This window comes from Botryllus schlosseri, chromosome 15 (genome assembly GCF_051294905.1).
Source record: "Botryllus schlosseri isolate E-star chromosome 15, Bs_hap1, whole genome shotgun sequence".
NCBI lineage: Eukaryota > Metazoa > Chordata > Ascidiacea > Stolidobranchia > Styelidae > Botryllus > Botryllus schlosseri.
In genome coordinates this window covers 11,901,036-11,914,178 of record NC_137250.1, presented here as the reverse complement: position 1 = coordinate 11,914,178, position 13,143 = coordinate 11,901,036, and the positions used below count along the sequence as shown (strand labels likewise).

General features: G+C 39.1%; 2 protein-coding genes across 6 annotated transcripts in view; both read left to right on the top strand.

Moving 5' to 3' along the window:
- The first annotated feature begins 1,069 nt into the window (after positions 1-1,069).
- On the top strand, positions 1,070-3,364 carry LOC145457062 (pseudouridine-5'-phosphatase-like). The gene is made up of 5 exons (XM_080335220.1): positions 1,070-1,256; positions 1,317-1,535; positions 1,601-1,660; positions 2,821-2,993; positions 3,056-3,364. Exons 1-5 carry the CDS (start codon positions 1,196-1,198, stop codon positions 3,233-3,235), a joined length of 693 nt encoding a protein of 230 aa, XP_080191346.1. The 5' UTR covers positions 1,070-1,195; the 3' UTR covers positions 3,236-3,364.
- A 1,154-nt stretch (positions 3,365-4,518) lies between these two features.
- The window catches only part of LOC145457616 (E3 ubiquitin-protein ligase HERC2-like), a 102,326-nt gene continuing 93,701 nt past the window's right edge, over positions 4,519-13,143 (top strand). For 4 of the 5 annotated variants that reach the window (XM_080335837.1, XM_080335834.1, XM_080335836.1 and 1 more), the window contains exons 1-13: positions 4,519-4,740; positions 5,906-6,062; positions 7,219-7,456; positions 7,741-7,870; positions 8,666-8,787; positions 9,456-9,644; positions 9,703-9,820; positions 10,075-10,156; positions 10,288-10,430; positions 10,899-11,071; positions 11,646-11,752; positions 11,813-11,977; positions 12,402-12,544. In XM_080335837.1, coding sequence (XP_080191963.1) covers positions 4,669-4,740; positions 5,906-6,062; positions 7,219-7,456; positions 7,741-7,870; positions 8,666-8,787; positions 9,456-9,644; positions 9,703-9,820; positions 10,075-10,156; positions 10,288-10,430; positions 10,899-11,071; positions 11,646-11,752; positions 11,813-11,977; positions 12,402-12,544 — 1,839 coding nt within the window. In that variant the 5' untranslated portion in view covers positions 4,519-4,668. The remainder of the gene's footprint in view (positions 4,741-5,905; positions 6,063-7,218; positions 7,457-7,740; positions 7,871-8,665; positions 8,788-9,455; positions 9,645-9,702; positions 9,821-10,074; positions 10,157-10,287; positions 10,431-10,898; positions 11,072-11,645; positions 11,753-11,812; positions 11,978-12,401; positions 12,545-13,143) is intronic. The other variant, XM_080335838.1, reaches the window with a different exon arrangement.

Sequence of the window (13,143 nt, the reverse complement as noted above, 5' to 3'; positions counted from 1 at the left end):
TGGATTCTTCTGCAGATTGCTCCTTGATATTGCTTCTTGAGAAGTATATGTAGGCTACCTGTGGTCTTGTAAATTCTATTACGGTACTCGATTAGGAGCAGTTATTGATTCAGCTCATTCAAGGGCTTGAGTATTGTCGAGCTTGTTCAATCCGGTAGCGGTATATATGTCTGCAGTTGAATATTTTGCATTATGCGGTGTTGTGTGTAAAATATATATATTTAAAATGTAGATATGATTTTGACTTATTATTTGAAGATTATACAACCTATACGTAGTAAGCCTACTACATATCTATTTCTGTAAATGGTTTGTGTGGGATGTAAGCGAATTGCATGGATGTACCTAATTTGCGTCCATGCATTGTGTTCATTTCTTTAGCGTTCAACTCCTATTTATATTAGCATATCCTACAATCAGGGCGAGAGAGCCGTATAAATACTCATGAAATTATTGTACTCGGGACTCATTCTTTAATAAAATTGGAACTCCCGCTCAAATTGACTCTGATAACAACATATTGAAGAGTGCAATTCTCTCTCCGACTGCCAATGAAATCCAGGGATTAACATCTACATTACTGAGAATTGCTGGTAATTTGCACATGTGAAAGATCGTAGATCTTCATTTTACACCCCAATTAGGACATCAAAATATCTGTATTGCAAAATGCAGTAATTTCATTTTGCTCATGATGTAGCCATTGCCATCACGCATATTAAAAAACGCACACCTGACATTTAAATGGTATTGGACTGTACTAATATAGGCTGGCCTACTGTTCATGTATTTGCTTTTGAACTTAGACGTAGAGTGTCTTGATCTTGAATCAAGTGAACTGAACATTGCACTTCGGATTCTCAACAATTTCAAGTTTCAAACCTCTGTTTGGCGTGTTGTATTTGCATTTAAACGGGCCAACATTTTCTCAAAATAGCCTATGGCTCATATATGTAAAATTGTCCGCATCCATTTCTTATCCGATATGTTGACATGATTTGCATTCTGTGGTGGGTTTGATTACAATATATACCAACTGCTATTTGTAGTTGATGTTCTCGTATTAACATTTAATCCTCACGCTGTTTCGAAGATGGATTTCCTGGCACGGAATAGTAGTTGTATGCAGTATTTTAGTCAACAATTATTGACATATTCTTTTTAATAGAACAGATCATACGAAGAATATTTCAAAATGACTAAGACTTTGAAACCGGTTACACACGTTATATTTGACATGGACGGCGTGATCCTGAGTATGAAATGATTTGAACTCCTTATAGAGATTGTCGGGTCATGTGTGGTAATAATTTTAGATACGGAGGATCTCTACAGCAAAGTGTATGGTGATGTATGTGCTGAATATGGCAAAAAATATAAATGGGAACTTAAACTACGATTGATGGGGAAAAAGCCACTGGATGCTGCTGAGCAGCTGATAAAGGAATTGGAATTGCCAATATCTCCGGAGGAATGGATTGAAAGAACGAAGAGTGAAATGGAGAAACTGTTTCCTTCCGCTGTATTGTTGCCTGGTACTTGAATACTGCGCGTGGGTAACCTCTGTTGTTGATGGGTTGATACGTGTTCAGAATTACAGGTGTCGAGAGGTTGGTGAGACATCTAAAGAAAAAGAATGTTCCAATCGCTATCTGTTCTGGTGAGTTTTATGTTCATTTTGTCTATGTGATCCAGGCTCGAGTATTCTACATTTGCAATAGCCTACCTGCCCTGAGGCAGTGATATTTTATTGTTGAAATGGTGAAGCCCTGACTAAATAATGGAATATTTACAAGTTAATAATGCGTTCCTACATGAACGATACGTTCGCTTGAAGCATGGTGGGGCTCATCGATGGCGATTGTCATGCTAAATCATAGATTACTCAAGAAAATGTTCCATATGGGTAATTATGATTATTCGGTAAAACACTGATATCACAGATGTTGTCATATGATGTGAGGAATATCGAATAAGAGCAATGGAAATAAGTGGCACGAAAGGTGCCAGTCATACGTTTTGTGCATTGCCACTCTAGTATTAATAGATTCTGGAATTGATGATCCTTCAACTGCTGAGTACGGCTAGGAACAACCAATTAGAGTTGCAAAGTGCTATCAAATAGCCATGGACAAGTATTATAAATGATATGTAACTGGAAATAGTTACGTTGTGGCGACAATAAAGAAACCTACTTGTACATTTTATATCATCTTTACTAGTGTGGCATCCAAATAGGTACTATAATACAAGACTCGAAATCGGATCGACCAGGCAGGGTTGCAACCAAGTCACAAGGCTCCCAGTCACAAGTCAATCTCATTTTTATAGTTTTGACTCAAGTCAAGTCGAATCATTTTCAATTCACCGCCGAGTCAGCGAGCAGAGGGTCGAGTCCGAGTCATGGTATTATGAGTCGAGTCCGAGTCCAAGTCATTGTGTTGACTGCTCAGTTTCCAATAAAAGTCTTGGCAGATCCGCTTTTTATAACTCTGTTTGGTGATATCGAATGGTTCGCGTTTCAAATATACTAAGTTTCCTTTTCAGTTTCTGGTCGCATTTTCAAGTACCAGTATCAATAAATGAAATCCCAATAGTGTGGTTACTTAACTATTCTTGGAAATTTCCATGAAATTTCGGTCTTGGCCGTCTGAGTCTCGAGTCATTTCAGTATTTTGAGAAAATGACTCGAGTCAACTGGAGTCACTAGAAAATCGTGACTCGAGTCATTACAATCCTGCGACCAGCTACTCGATTTTGCCCAGCCTCTAAGACTATGCTGCTTGCTTGAATTCAAAATGATTTTTTGTTCATTTCCAGGGTCATCAAAGTATGGTTTTGAAATGAAGTCAACCCACCACAAGGAGTTCTTCAGCCTCTTTCCACACATTACATTATGCGGGGATGATCCTGAAGTGAAAAATGGCAAACCGCACCCAGACGCTTACTTGGTTGCCAACAGCAGGTTCAACCCACCACCCTCGCCAGAATCTGTAAGGTCTCACCATTTTTGTGCGCTATTGAAAAATGTTCACGTGTCAGTGTCATTGAACAGGTTCTTGTTATTGAGGATGCGCCAAACGGTGTGATATCGGGGATACAAGCTGGTATGCAAGTTGTTATGGTTCCGGATCCGCATGTGCCTGAGGAGATGCGCAAGGATGCCACTGTTGTGCTGAAATCGCTTTTGGAATTTGTGCCAGAAGATTTTGGGCTTCCTCCTTACGAGCCTTGAATTGCAAAATAATTTATATGCTGTGCAATTGACGATTTTATTTTATTGGCAATTTCCTATTGATTTGCAGTGCCTATCTGATGATTACTGTACTACCTTGAATCACCGATAAACCTGTTTGTGCTGATAGTCCTTCTGAATTCTTAGTTTGCTATCAGTTCAGTATAGATAAAATTTCATCGAGTCAAAACAAGATCTGTTGAGTGAAAATGTAGGAAGAAGTAGCACGACTTGTAATTTTCGTACCAATTCGTTCCAGTTTCATTCAATGTGATTACTGATGTTCGACTGTTTGCTGTTTTCCCTGCCTCGGAGAGCATGTCGGCTTCAAGCACGTGTAGTATAATGGCGGAGTTGGGACTGCGAAACCTTACGAGCGAGCCGAATGTTTGAGAACTGCTTGATGTCGCTAGGCGTTCAGGAGTATGCTATTTGGATTAGAGGTCAGCGACGAAGTAGTTCTAATACTTCTCTCGAATAAGATATTTGACTGCGCATACTCCTGGCTTTCTTCTTTGGCGTTGGATATAGTTTTGTTTGCATTACTTTTGCGAGTATGACTGCCGCGAGAACCGTGCAAAACACTCCCTTCGTCACCATAAGTGTCTTTTGATTTTAGAAGTAGCCCCAATTCAATTGACGACAAAAAGTATGAAGGTGAGGCATTGGTAGCTTTCACGTCTTATTTAATGTCCACTAACAAATGAACATGAATTTAGTCGTTGCACGGGCTTTCAGAGAGCCGCTTCTTCATCAGGTGCAAATTTTTACGTTTTAAAACTATACTTGATTACTTCCAGACATCTCACTTTTTACTAAACTGACATGTCTTGGAAGTCACAGTCGCAACCAGTATGTTTGAGCAGAAATTTTGCCGTATTACTTCTATTTGAGTAGCAATGCTGACTACTTGGACCTCCATATTGTATCAAACCGTAAAGACATATCTATTGCCCATCTCATGGTACTCCTGTTCTCATCAGTCATTCGTTGTTCATCAATGACATACATACTATATCACTGGTTGTTCAATATTCATTGAGTACAAAATTGAGAAAGCAGTCAGGAAGGATACACGTAAGGTGGGTGCCTGATTAAAAGACCACTACAAGTCCTTCCGGCACACCCAATCATTTCATTATGTCGAAATTTTGTGAAGTATCGATTTGATTAAAATTTTAATACCATGATGTTGATGAAGTTTGCTGGCTACGTACCTAATCTACACCTAGATCTATGGTTCATAGAGCTCAGTGATGGTGATGGTTATGCATCAATAAGCTGTTTTCGCAGGATCAAAATAGTGATTGCTATCAAGGTTTTGCTGTAAACTCTGTCGACGGCTGTGAAGATTTACTACAGCTATAGCAAAAGTATAAATGATATGGAATACCCCACGCCCAGTTAGAACTGCTGACTGAAAAGAAAAAGTCATGGCCGGCGAAGAAATGATTTTGACGCCGTTGAAAGGAAGAAATAAAATCTGGATAGGACAAAATGTTTTGGTAAGTTTTATAGTTATAGCAGTGTCACGATAGGATAGCGTTAATCAATATTGGATAACTGCATGAGAGAGAGAGAGAGAGAGAGAGAGAGTTAATTTTATCACCGGAAATAAGACATATATTGAACAAAATTTTACAAGACACAAAATGATTGAGAGAGAACATAGTAGGCTACAATGATGGGTATAGGCCTACTGCAAACTGCAAAGGACGATACAGACATACAGTAAATGTAAATAAAATTTATGCCTATATATGAACGATGATTAATAAGCCATACTCTTCCTTTCTCTCTCTCTCTTTGTTTCATAATTGTCATTTTCATTCAAACCTCACAGTGTGCTGCATGTAACTGATATAAGTGATGATTTCATATTTTTGAATAGTATATTTACATTGAAATGAACCCGAATATTTTCGACTGACCCTCGTCAGGGGTAATCGTCATTAACTAGTAGAGAATTGGAAAGAACATTGTATATCAACAATCGTATCACAAAATATGACGTCACCAGCATGAGAGAGAGAGCATTCAATGTACTATTTTTAGGTGGTACACGAACTCCTTTTGTTGACAGGGTTTTGGTGGAATTTGTGTGCCTAGGAGACGACTTTTATCAAAATACACCAACCAAAACTCTGTCAACTAAAGGAGTTCGTGTACCACCTAAAAATAGGCACAAATTCCATTTGTGTGCCTTGGAGTCGACTTTTATCAAAATACACCAACCAAAACTCTGTCAACAAAAGGAGTTCGTGTACCACCTAAAAATAGGCACAAATTCCATTTGTGTGCCTTGGAGTCGACTTTTATCAAAATACACCAACCAAAACTCTGTCAACAAAAGGAGTTCGTGTACCACCTAAAAATAGTACATTGAACGCTCTCTCTCTCATGCTGGTGACGTCATATTTTGTGATACGATTGTTGATATACAATGTTCTTTCCAATTCTCTACTAGTTGCTGACGATTACCCCTGACGAGTGTCAGCCGAAAATATTCGGGTTCATTTCAATATGAATATACTATTCAATTGTATATTGAAGTTCTGTACCTCCAAGAAGCATTTCATATTTTATGACTCAGCTCTAGTCTAATACTCTTCACAAACATAATATAAGAAATTGAATGAAACCTCATGTGTTCACATTATTATGTTGCAGGATTTGCATGATCCAAAAGCTATCGACGTTGCGTGGGATATTCTGAAGTATTACGACAATGACATTCAAGGGGAATACGACACTATCATTCGTTGGGACCGAATATTCCGGTCATTACATATACACAAAGCAGAAAGACTTTGGGGTCCTCCTGTTGGTAAGATATCAACTATAATGAGAAGTTTCAAGTTTGAATTTGAATCCTATATAAAAGAATGTTTACCCAATCTCCATATCATCAAATGGCATAAATACACCCTAGAGAAAAGTAGCCTACACATCGTCGCAGTGGAGTAAGAGTAGCTTAGCCTCAGTCCATTTTACACATTTTGAAAAATTTCACTTTGTGTAAAGTTTTGATAATCTTTCGGCCATATAATAGGACATGGTTCACTTTGAAACAATGTGACAAACAAAAGCCATTTGGCCGAGGTATGGACCAAAAAATGGGAAAATTTTCCAAAATCTTGATTTTCTATCAATTGTAAAGTGGATCTCGAACTTTGAAAAAATGGACATAAGCTACTTTGATACCACCGCGACGATATTGGGAACGTCATAAATGAAGACGAAGGAGGATAGTTTATATTTTTGTCTGCACTATCAAGGAACTTGGATCATGGGAACTTGGATTTTGAGTGTAGTCGTATGACTAATATAAGCTTGACATTGCTAGTAATCTCTAGGCTGTAGTCTGTAGTAACGATGAGACGACCTGATAGGCTGCTTATCAGGGTTGTAATGACTCGATTCGAGTCTCGATTTTTTGGTGACTCGAGTCATTTCTTCAAATGCGTAAAATGACTCGAGACTACGATGACCAAGACATATATACATTTTATTGTAACTTCGAAAAATAGTAAAGTTACCACGTTATTGGTATTTCGTCTATCAGTCCTGATACTTGGGAAATAGGGCATGAAACTGTTAAGACTGAGGAAAACCACTATATTATGAATGCGGGCCATTTTAAATCACTCGTGCAGAGTCGAAAAAGTGAATTGAGCGGCATTGAACTGAAAGCTGATCAGTAAACATAATGACTTGGACTCGGACTCGAGTCAAACACTATGACCTGGACTCGACCTCTACTAGCTGACTTGGACTCGGACTTGAGTCGTTGGTGAATTGAAAATAAATCGTATTGACTCAAGTCAAAACTATAAAAGTGAGATTGACTTGTGACTCGGTTTACAACCCTTCTTCTAATTGAATTTAACCTGTGTCACTTATATGATAATACTTGAGGTGAATATGAATTCAGAATTTATTCTATAACTGTTGAATTGCATTGACATTTGGCGCATTTTCAGATATAAAGTCTTTGAAGTTCCAAAAAGCATCGGTCTATAAGTCGTCGCGAATTTCTTACCGTTGTAACTTTTTGGAGTCACCCGTGCGTGAAACATTCGTCAAAGGCCTGTTCGTCAATAGAAGATATTACCGAGCGGTGCAGGATCATTTGAAGGAGAATGAAACGTCAGAGAAATCTGAAGATTGTTCCGAGGTCGATTGCCGCCAAAAGCATTGTCCCGAGCCGCCACAAACTCGGTTAGTTTCAAACTTGACATTCTGCTGCGGTTGTTCATCAGATACTTCTGATCACTTGAATAGGTAGCAATTATAGTCTTGCTATAATTTGTTGAATTTTTCCATTTGTTCGGGATTTTATACTACTACGGTATGCTCTGGGGTTTTCTTTTTCAGGTAAATTTTATTTGTATAAATACTTAATCAAATGTCACAGCGATTGAACTTCTTCTTCTACCAACATTGGTGATTACTTTGACCAGGTTTCTTTACTATGTCTTACTGAATAGGCCTGTTCTGTCTAGATCAAACCAAACTCCTCTTGCCAATCTGGCCCAAGTCGGCAGCAAGGTAGCAATGTCATTCGCCTTCACATTTCTTCGACGGGCTTGGAGAACCAACGAGGATTCGGAACTGTGCACTGACCTGCTGGAGGTTGGTGAATTTTTTCAAATTGAAGATCTAAGATTGATGATCTAAACATAATTCGGATTAATCAAACCATGTAGGCCTAAGTCTTTGACAGTAGTTTGTAGTTCGTGTCATATGTATGATGTCAGTTGACCGGTTCTGAGAATGACATGTTTGATAATATTACTCAGTCAAATTGGAGACAAAATATGGCATACCTTATTCTGAAGGCCTATCACTGTGTCTTTATACCAGGTGTTTGAACTGGTCGGGGCTGGTTCTCAAGTAGGAATAGCAGTATGTAAGTTAGTTGAAGTAAGTGTCAATTTCCAAGATATATTGAAGCTACACGAATGGAACTAGAAAAGGAGTGTCTCAAATTTACTGAAGTGATTAGTTTCAAATGGTAGTTTGGTCAAAGAATTGCAACTTCCACAAAATGACTAATTGTAGTGCAAATGGGTGGAGTTTTTGAAGATAAATTCAGTTACCATAATACACATGCTATTTCGCCCACATGATTATGACAGATTGAGTCATAAAACTGATGCAAACCCATTCCAAAACAACTCATTTAGGCCTACTTTACAAAATCCAATATATGAAAACGAAGTAGTTTGGCCTAAAAAACTGTCAAGCCGAGGTAGAAGTTATCTAAAAACCTAACAACTTCAGTAAATTGTGCAAGTAGGCAAAATCTGAGTAAAAATAGAAAAAGTACAAATACTTCCTTGCTTGCCACCTGTGTACGCTATGCATGTTTTTATATTGAGTTTCTGAATATACCATAGTCGCATCTTTATATTGTCTTCATTTCAGGATACCTTGAATGCGTTCCGGGCGTTGCCACCAGGTTCGATGTACGACACGACGCAAATTTCACAAACCTGGCTGACTGTGATGGCGAAATCAAAGGAATTCTTAAAAACTGTTGCTCTCGGGTAAGTGACATGAATGTAGTATAGATGTATAGATGTAGAGATGTATAGAGTGATGTGTAGACTGATGTGTAGATGTGTAGAGATGTATAGATGTATAGCACCTTGCGTATTGAATTATGGCATAAATTTGCCTGGACGTACAGTAGGCCTGTGCTGCTTGCGGAATTATGGACAATGATAGTTTTTAGATGGCAGCATCCCGGGCAGAGGTTATGAAAGTTGTCAGATTTGCTACTCAAGTAGAAGTAGATGTAGGGCTCTAAATTTCTAGTCAATTACAAGCGGAGTAGCGATTTTTAAGACATATCAAAACCGTTGAAGGTGGAGGTAGAGAATAAAATGTGTGAATTACCTAGTGTTAGTAATTTACCTTCTATTTTTATTTACTGAGACTGCAAAAAATAATAGCATATGTATATATTGGACAATTCTGAGGATATGCATTACAGCCCTTGCTAAATTATAATGGAATTAGCCACCAATGAAGTGACAAACGACATTGCAAATACGTGCGATTACCTTGACACAAGGGCTGTTTCACATGATACTGATAAAATGTGACATATAATACAAGTACTTTGTAACTGACCACCTCTGAGCACGGGTTATAATATGGAGTATGCAAGAAACGACAGAAAATTTCAATTGTTGACTTGCCGCGTTTTTAGTGAGCTCGTGCCGAGGTCGCAGGGCGCCTCTAAACCAAACAGCGGCAGCATACCGATCGCGGATCAACACCTGGCTATAAATCTCCTGCTGGAGTTTGTTTTGCAAACCGGGAAGCTGTCTAACATGCTGGAGATATTGCACTTCTTGCTGGTCATGTGGGAAGACAGGAAACAACTGCCTGATACAATGTAAAGCCTGTGTGGTTGTTTCCAGTATATTGCTGTTAACCCATATCTTCTGCTTTAGGAAAAACCCGCAGCTCACAAGCGGGCCGGTTTTATATTTTGTGAAACAAATGAAGCAGTTGTCGACGGAATGGATAAAATCTTATGGAGCGCACCATTCTGGGAATTTGACCACACAAGTAAATTGATACTATTATTGTTACTTGAATGAGCTTGGTACGGTGCAAGTGTAGGGTGATCAAGGAGCTATGAGATGAATTGGTGGATTTGTCACGTCTCGATGGCACTTATCTGTCACCATGACACAGCAATGGAATCATGACCTGTCAAGTCTCTACCCTGTCTTGTTGTTAGTAATTCTTACTGCCCATTCTGATTGAATCATGATTTTGCTCCGAGGGCTGTTTTGTCATGGGATTTAATTCATTTTCAGAAACCACAACACAGCTCAGAAGACCCTGTGGATTCTTACCTCAACTCTCTTCATATCCCATCGGAAGAAGATGTCTGCATAAGTATGTTGTATATTGTTTACACTGCTAATAATAAAATTCCTCTATTACCTCTAACTACCCAGAGAAATAGCCCTGATTTAAGTCTAAGTAACGACATGGAGATTAGTAAAAAATTTTGAAATATTTTTCAGATTATCAGCAGCTTGTGGTCGTCACGCTGTCATTTTTAAACCGCGCCGCTTGTGTACTGCGTTGTCCGAGGCCCACGAACAAGCCAGCCATGGACAGCAACAATATTTTTGAAAAATCCTTTTCAAAATTGGCTTCCTATAAGGTTAGTGCAGGGGGCGATCTAGTGGCATTTCAAAGTATTATAGCTGCTCTATTAAAATGAAGACACTTGCCATCCATTATGGCTGATATGCGTAGGGGCTGCTCAATAGAAAAGTAAAATGATCAGGGGAGAATGAGATTGTGGTATGTTGGGTTGTAGCCGGACCATAAAATTTATCGGATAATGCTATTTTTATTCAGCTGGAGTGGCCTTTCGAGTGGCAGTCTTTCTGTTACGCACTGCAATGAGGCATCCATAAGAAACTTGCTGATGTTAGCGATTGTAGCTGATGGTTTTCCATATATTCAGAAATATTGAGGATTCTGTGCACCCTCAGCATCTTGATTGTGATTTGGTAGCACTTTTGAACTGCCCTTAGCACCCCAATGTGGATTCAGTACGCTATGTGTTTGGAATTAGATTTAGTCTAGTATTCTGGATCAATTAAGATTGCAATTTCTATCGCAGGTTTTTTACTACGATCCATACGAACCCATGCGTATTCTACCAGAATTATCGGATATGAAATTTGAGCAAGTCGTTTACGGACTCAAGTTCAGCGTGGCGATATCAAACGACGGCTGTATTTATGTTTTTGGTCGGTTCGAAAACTGGTCGGAAAACGGCCTCAGAAATTGCCGGTAAGCTCTTTCAAATGCGGCGTGTGTATGCATTATTAAAGGTTTTTAGGATTACGTCTGTGCCCCTCATCGAATAAAGGTCGATTTTGTCCAGTTAGCAATCTATTGGTGGAGTCTCGAGAGTTGCAGGGAGTTATTTTGTGTAAGGCGTATTACTAACAGAGAAATAGAGCTCACATGAAAAAAATATACCGGACATATGAATGATTATGAAGGGCGGGAACCGTAAGATTTTGAGAACGTAATAACTCCCGTTTTTTGCATGGATTGGATGTGAACGGCTTGAACGCAGACTTGACAACTAGAAAGTTTGCAGCTTTTCCAAGTTATATTTAAATTAGTATTACAGCTACAAAGTATTTCAAATTATAGCAGAATTAGATATATAGCTACACAGTTATTCCCAAATTATTTAAACCTTGATTATAGCTACACAGTTGTTTTTTCCAAACGAGATTAGATTTAGAATTACTGAATTCGGGAAAACCTGGATGTGGACGGCGCTACCATGGAACTGTCTGTGCAATTGCGGTATTTTCGCCTCATTTAAGAAGGTCATCGCTATTGTTTGCAGGGATGACGCACCTTTGCGCGTTGAAATGCTGAAAAGGTCCGATTTGAGATTCACAAAGCTGGCGATGAATCCCGTTTGTCCCTACTTTTTGGCGTTATCGACTACGGGTGAGTATCGTTTGTCGCGTACGACACTGATCGTTTTAAACGCCACGTTTCCGATTTTAGGAGAAGTCTACTTTGGCGGGTACGTTGCGAACGCGCCGTTCACAGTCAAATCTGACGTTACGTTTTTTGAAAACTTGGAGCGACTAGACAAAAACAAGCCGTTCAGGGGGAGGATCGTGGATATTGCCTGTGGCCGTGAATATATCGTTATCGTGCCCGAAGAGGGTAATAAGTTATATTTATCCTAACAACAGACACGGTCAGCAGCAAGTCAAGTCCAATTTCACCTTACTATCATGTAGTTACGTTCTATTTAATTGCTTTCGGACTATTTTCACCTCGTCAGTTTTTGATGCTGAATAAAGCTGTTCCCTGGATGCAGATCCTACATATTTTTGGGTAAAACGACCGTAACTAAACGGGGATTAACTCCGAAATCACGATCCGATGTTCCGTAGAATCAATGTATTTTAGGCACCGATAGCCATTCTGCATTCATCACAGTAACATGTACTGCAATTTTTGAATCCAAATCAACTCTGCGGTTTCGACTTTCAGTCCAATAGATTTGAGAGATACTTTTTCAACAACGTGGCGTTGACAGACACAGATTTATCGCGATTTTTAACTTGGCCTGTTGCGTCTGCAGGGGACTGCTACTCTTGGTTTCAAGGCGACAGGGTATCGCTGGCACAACACAACTCTCAAAATGACCTCTGCCACAACCCCATCACGAAATTTTCGACGAGCGCCGTCGATAGCACTGCTGTGGCTCTGTCTGAGGATAACGAGGTGAGACACTGCAAATGGTGTGTCATCTATTTGTTCATGATAAGATTCGACTTCGTTTTCCGTCTGTGCTCACAGTTTGTATCAACTTGCTCTCGATTGGTAACGCACCGATTTGACTTGATTACTAGCACGGTTACCTCCAGTTGTACCTGTATGAAGTATTTGCGTGCTCACTTGTTTTATTGCACGTGAAAGAAATTTAGTCTCCTGACACCATGTCATACATAGTTTTATCGCTCATTCCACCATCCGTTATAGTTGAAGTATTCATTACAAAGAGAAACGGGTCTAGTAATTTCCATTTTTAATCTCATTTAAAGCACAGAGTTTTTAGTTTATACTGATGTGTTTCTTTGTATGTTGTAATGAAATAGGAAGAGATGAAGAGCTCGACACTCACTCAAGATATTATATGCATCTATTCACAATGTTTTTCCTTTAAAATAGCATAGATTTTTACTTGAGTGCAAGTAGAAACAGCGATACCAAAGTAAGTAAAAAATAACCGATGCCAGGCCTAATTCGTCTGGAAAACTGAACACTGTTAAGCCGAAGTAGAAGTGTGCTCGGTGTAAGTAGGCAAAACATACTTAGCAGTG

What these genes read in the sequence shown, in the direction of transcription:
- LOC145457062 (XM_080335220.1), top strand. Translation starts at nt 1,196, where the DNA reads ATGACTAAGACTTTGAAACCGGTTACACACGTTATATTTGACATGGAC. An exon ending in CATGGACGGCGTGATCCTGA is followed by an intron (nt 1,257 to 1,316) that starts GTATGAAATGAT and finishes TAATAATTTTAG; the next exon opens with ATACGGAGGATCTCTACAGC. An exon ending in TTCCGCTGTATTGTTGCCTG is followed by an intron (nt 1,536 to 1,600) that starts GTACTTGAATAC and finishes TCAGAATTACAG; the next exon opens with GTGTCGAGAGGTTGGTGAGA.